The 6412-nt window shown below is 35.6% G+C and overlaps 1 protein-coding gene across 1 annotated transcript in view; it reads left to right on the top strand.

Annotated features, from left to right (window-relative positions):
* The window catches only part of LOC109106536 (zinc finger RNA-binding protein-like), a 28346-nt gene that overhangs the window by 17419 nt on the left and 4515 nt on the right, over positions 1-6412 (top strand). Inside the window, 1 exon segment of the mRNA XM_042749066.1 lies at positions 5929-6014. Coding sequence (XP_042605000.1) covers positions 5929-6014 — 86 coding nt within the window.

Raw genomic sequence — 6412 nt, 5'->3', positions numbered from 1 at the left:
CTAAAACTGATCTAGTTCCACTATAACGATAAATATTAACTCTAAATATCAATATCTCCTTCCAAGGTCACAAAAGCTTACAAACCACCGCCACAATTCCACGCGCTTTTCCCAAAAAATTTACTTGACACAAAGGCGTTCTACGTGCTACTTAAGAGTCGCTGTCCATTCGCGAAATTAGTGCTGAAATATAACCTATGGAATCGTATTCTGACTTATCAAAAGCTGCGGCTGAAAGCATTGAAAAAGCTTGCTGCCAAGTAGTGTTGTCAAAAAGTACCGGTGGTACCGCGAGCGTCCGGTCAACCCGGTCTTGATGCGCTATCCGAAAGGTGCGCAGATGCGCTCTCTTCAGAAAAGCACTGAGACATGACTACAAAAAAAGAATTAATTAAAGGAGCGCTTATCTGATTACAGCCGTTACTGAGGAAACCTCTCGTGTGCTACAAGCGCCTCCTGCTAGGGCTGGGAGTCGATTCCAAAAAGAATCGATTCCTCGATTCCGTGGGCTGTGGAAAACACCAAAGGTTGGAACATCGATACCATCAAGGGAGTCTTCGCTCATTCAGAGTGTCTTTTATCATTCAAAAAGTTGATCAATGGCGGGTCCGAAACGGAAGTGCTACATCCGACAAAAGCGCACACATTTAAATTAACGAAAAAAGGGAAAAACCCAACCTCCAAAGAAAACGAGTCGGTACTGATCAATTGAATTTTTAGATGTAGGCTAGCCCTTCCGTTTCAGAAGCACAATTCACCACAGCCATAATTACAACAAAGATATAAAGCTTATTGTATATATAAATACGAGTCAGCGAGGTTATTTTACCAGTAGAACTGCCTTGGTCCAAACGGTTCATGGAATAGAATCATTGCCGACAAATGAGGGTATTGACACATTAATCTAAAATACTATTTTTTAAAAACATTTCTATCAAATGAAATAAACAAAACGAGCAGATCAGGTTTCCGAGAAAAACGGAACGTTCGGTCTCGTCAGTTGTAATGTCTGATCAATTGAAAGTTTATATTTGGTGTAGTGTAGCCTACAGTTTCAGAAGCACAATTCAGCAACAACTGTGCCCATAATTCATGTCTTCAGTTGTGAGATAAAAAGGATTATGGCCCTGATATATGGGCATGACGATTCAGAGGTTATTGAAAAGTTAGAACTGGGCTGTCGCGCACAATTTTAGAGCGGTTCATGACAGAATAGATCATATGACGTCAATGAGGGGTCTTGATCCTTATACCATCTAAAATACTATTTTTCCTTTAAAAGCATTTCTATCAGCCAATGATAATTATAAAAGAATTCGACGTCACGAGCAGGAATAGATCTTGGATGGCCGCGCTTGCGCCAGCTGATTGACAGATCCAAAACCAACAGCTCTACTCGCTTATTAGAAAGTGAGTTTGCATTAAATTCCCGCCAAAAGAGAGTGGAAGGATTCTGGGCCGGGTTGGAAAGTAACCGCCTTGTTTTATTTACTTTTAGAATATTTTAATTTTGCATGTCGGATGAAATGACAATTGCTAAAATTTTTGCGAGTTAGTAGGTTAAATTAATCTGTGCGACCTAAAAAATCTTTTGGTGTATAGTTCTATGGCGGAGCAAGTATCTGTCCTTAATGAGTCGTCCGTTAAACATGATCATTCAGCGCTTCATACCATGCACATTTTAAAAATTTTCTGGATCGATAGTTTCCGATCTTCGATGTCTTGAGCTCATGAACCATGCGATCACCAAACGCATGTCACATGCTGAGCTGGGCTATGAAAATAATTTCACGAGCAAAGCTGAAAAAACAAAACTTTTCATATCATCATTTTTTTACAAAATTTTTTTCATGGCTCATATTATATGAAGGATACATTATACGACCCTATCCTGCAGTCATCATGATGAGATTAGGTTCCTTTAATCAAAAAAAGAACGAAAAAAAAAAAAAAGAATCCGGAAAAAGAATCGAAAACAACCGAAAGTGAGGAATCGATTCTTGGAATCGATTCCCATCGATTCCAGGACCAGGAATTGGAATCGGAATCGATTCCAAAAATTGTGGAATCGAACAGCCCTACCTCCTGCTGGCAGAAAATGAATTTGCATATATATGCCGCCAAAAATAGAGTGGAAGGCTGTGGAAAACACCGCTTGTTATGAATATTATTAAATATTTTAATTTGAATGTCGGATTGAAATGAATGCTGTTATTAGAGTAGTTAATCGTATAATGAATTATAACTACTATAAATATAATGAGCATTAGAATGAAGTTTCTTTATTAACTATTTAATGCTCCTATAACTTTTATTATGTTAAAAAAAACAAGAGGACATGATGCTATTTACTATTTTACACACAAGAGGCTTTTAAATGAATTATGAATGTAAGATATGCGTTTTAGAGAATGAACAAATAGTTAACATTGTGTCATATCAGTCAGAAAAGCAGTTCTGTTTTTTTTTTTTTTATGTAGTCTACTAACTTAGATGTTATTCTTCACTGAATAACTCTAAAATGTTCTCAAATTTTTTAATTATGTTTTAGTGTTTTGCTTTGGTACCGAATACTGAAATTTTGGTACCGTGACAACACTACTGCCAAGAAACAGAAGTAGTCTAATTCGCCGCGTCATGGTAAGTCCACCGTATAGTTTCCTGCTTTTTTGTCCTTTGTCCTATGAATCATAAAATTACTGTTGTTTTGCATTAATAAGTGCAGTTACTAATAACATTTCATGTTCATTTCTTATTTATTGTTTATACAGATTTGACAGTAAAGCACTAAGCTTGAGATAAGATGCATACAAAATGTACTTTTGTTAACAACTTTTTATATACAGAAAATTTATATATTCCACTCTTATTAAATGTACCATTATTCTTTTAGCATACGGAACTGACCGACTTCAGTGATTATGTGTGATTTAGTAGCAAATTGAAGATAAGTTTGTGACTTTTCTTACTTTATACACAAAAAAAAGTGTAAAATTCTGACAAAATCTGATTTCTTGATGATTTGATATTTTATAATAGTGATTTTATCATTTCAAAATATAGAGAAAAAGCATAAATGAATGACTAATAAGCAGTAAAGTGCTCCTCTGCTGCTTGTCTACTGGTTATAATTGTGATTTGATGTATTTTTAAACATTTTACATTAGTGTTTGTTTACCACAAAGTATATTTTGTTCATCCCATTAAAAATAACATTCAAACTAGATCATTTTAGAGATTTAAAGTGCTGGAAACAGTTGTGTGAAATGATTGAAAGTCACTAAAAAAAAAGTGCTCTCAAAAGGTTGTACAAACCCTGAAATGAATTATGTAATACAGTCTGACACCATGGTTACAGTTAACATTACCGCTTTCCTGACGTATGTCAGTGCTGTTCATGACAGATTTCTGTGTAGAATTTGAATGCTTCTCAGTAAATCTCGCAGAATTCAAACACTTCTCACTGGATCTCGCAGAACTGTTGCATCCGTGCAGTAACAGTGTTGAGAAATCAACTTTGGCTCCCGAGTAAAGCTGTTCTGAGTTAGGACAAGTTTGTTTGTGTCGCGATCCGAGCTGAGAAACGGTCTGTTGCATTTGAGAGACATCAAACGGCAAATGAAACAAAAGCGAAACTAACCCACGAGTTGGGCAATGTGGTGGTTGCACCAGTGCCACCACTCACAAAAATTAGTCCCACCGGCAGAAAAAATGGTCACAGTCTGGAGCCCTGCAGTGCTTTTCTGGAAACGTTTTAAGGAATCAAAAACAGGATCTCTGACCTTTCTTTACCACTGTGGCGCAATATTGTACAGGTTGTGTTGTAAGATACATGAGCACTTCAGCATGAGAGGGATTTCTAGCTTTCACCACAAAACTTTTCAGGCCAAGTTAGTCGTACATATAAAAGTGGCGGTGAATGGTGTAAAGATCTGGAAGTGACAATCGCATTTATTTCTGAACGTGTACAGAAAACAGTCGATCTTTCATCACACAGAATTGTGATTCTTGACATTTCCATGTTAAAAATAAGTTTTTAACAACCAATATGATCTTTTTCATCAAAAACAGTGGCTAATATTATTTTTAGTAACAATTTATTTATGATTTTTATTTGTATTATTGATTGTAGATATTCATTTCTATTTTTATAAATAAGCAGTTTTGTTTATACTTATTAAACAGCCACTTTTGTCAAAATTACGTCACTGCATTCGTAACTTTTTGGCTTTTGTCTTATTTTTGTGCATGCGATGCATATTTTATGTCAGTTTGCTTGTAACTGCCTTATTTTTTTAGTAAATTAAAGGGATACTCCACCGCAAAATGAAAATTTTGTCATTAATACCCCCATGTCGTTCCAAACCCGTAAAAGCTTTGTTCGTCTTCAGAACACAATTTAAGATATTTTGGATGAAAACCGGGAGGCTTGTGACTGTCCCCATAGACGGCCAAATAAATAACAGTGTCAAGGTCCAGGAAAGTATGAAAAGCATCATCAGAATACTCCATCTGCCATCAGTGATTCAACCGTAACGTTATGAAGCTTCGATAATACTTTTTGTACATGAAGAAAACAAAAATAACGATTTTATTCAACAATTCCTCTCCCCTTTGTCTCTTCAAATCAGCGTAGCGCCATTTTGGCAATTCTGAGCAGTATACAGGTAGCGTATGCTCTTCTGTGTGTGTGAATAAAGTTGTTATTTTAGTTTTTCAGTGTACAAAAAGTGTTCCTGTGGCTTCATAACATCACAGTTAAACCACAGATGGAGTATTCTGACGATGCTTTTCATACTTTCCTGGACCTTGACACTGTTATTTATTTGGCAGTCTATGGGACAGTCTCAAGCCTCCCGGTTTTCATCCAAAATATCTTAAATTGTGTTCCGAAGACGAACAAAGCTTTTATGGGTTTGAAACGACATGGGGGTGTTAATGACAAAACCCTTTAACGTTTTCTTGGTTACAAAAATGACTTTGCAAAAACACTCTTATTTCATCATACAAGAATTACGTTTTACAAAAATACGTTTGTCACTCCTGTAGCTAATAAATTTATGTGGCCACTGCAATATTTTGGGTAGGGGTGCACGATAAATATCGGCCGATAATTAATAATTAATAATTTTTTAACTAGCAAACAACTTATCTAACAACTAAACTGCACAGCAAACACAGCTCTATGTGAAATCACACACCTGATGGAATTTACTGCTGATTAGAGAACCGGCTTTACTGACGAGATGCACATTAATCATCGGAGGATATTTATCGTGCACCCCTAATTTTGGGACTGACAATGTATGAATAGTTTCACGGTAGTTTACATAGACTTTTGTCTTTAAATAAGACGAGACATAAACTACAGTTTTATTTATTAGAATGTAAGTGAATATGAATTTTAGTGTCCACTGTGTGGCCTAAAACAATCTCATCCTCTCATCCTGAAGTTTTTTAACAGTGACCTCAAAGGCCTCTGTAATTACAATTTGTAACCTGAGGTCACTGTTGTTGTTTTTTTTTTTATTATTAACAATAATTCTCAATTCTGTTTCTTTCAAACAACCAAAAACCAAAGTGGTTATCCACACTAGTCTTGTTTGGGTTTGTTAATCGTGCATTAACAGACCCAAGCAATAATATATTTTTTTACATCTACATCTTTTGCATAGCATTGCAACAGCTTTTTTAGGAACCTGGACGTGTGGAAAGCCCCCTCGTCTTGTGACATTTCGTTGTGGTCACTTTGTTTTGACTTGTGTTGTAATGATCACATTAACACAGCCTAGTGCCACAAAGTCCCTAAAATACTTTTGTGTCATTTAATCAACAATAATTTTATACCAGTGAGATCTACTTACTATTTTCTTACTGTTGCTTAACATTAAATACAGTTGACGATGTTTCCTACATGTGTCCTTGCAGCATCAGAGAAAGACCCTCTGGATGTTCTCAGCAGGACCAAGTGCCTTGAATATTTAGCAGCTCTGCGACATGCTAAATGGTTTCAGGTAAAAATAAAAATAGGGGGTGTGGGGAGGGTGGCTTCGAAAGTTGATAACTAATTTAGGATAGGTTTTAATTGTACTTTAAATTTTAGGACAGTAAACACTTCATGTGTAACCTTGTTAAAAAGGCATTGGAGAAGCTCCTTTAAAATTACATTTTGCTACGTTACAAGCAACTCATAATTTAACAGTTGTCAACGTTGTTAAATTGTAACATTGTTACATTAGGCATAACATTACAAAAAAATATTTCTGAAAAAGTAATAACTACTACAAAGGTACTAGCCAAACCTGAATATAGTGAATTTTTATAAGCATTATTTAAACAGTAAATTGACTTGATAGCAAAAAAATTGTTATTGAGAAAGTTTCATTTATCTACCATGCTACCGACTTTAGCC

This window comes from Cyprinus carpio, chromosome B22, assembly GCF_018340385.1.
Source record: "Cyprinus carpio isolate SPL01 chromosome B22, ASM1834038v1, whole genome shotgun sequence".
NCBI classification, from domain to species: domain Eukaryota; kingdom Metazoa; phylum Chordata; class Actinopteri; order Cypriniformes; family Cyprinidae; genus Cyprinus; species Cyprinus carpio.
The sequence above is the reverse complement of the archived record's forward strand: the minus strand, read 5'-3'. Positions and strand labels throughout refer to the sequence as shown.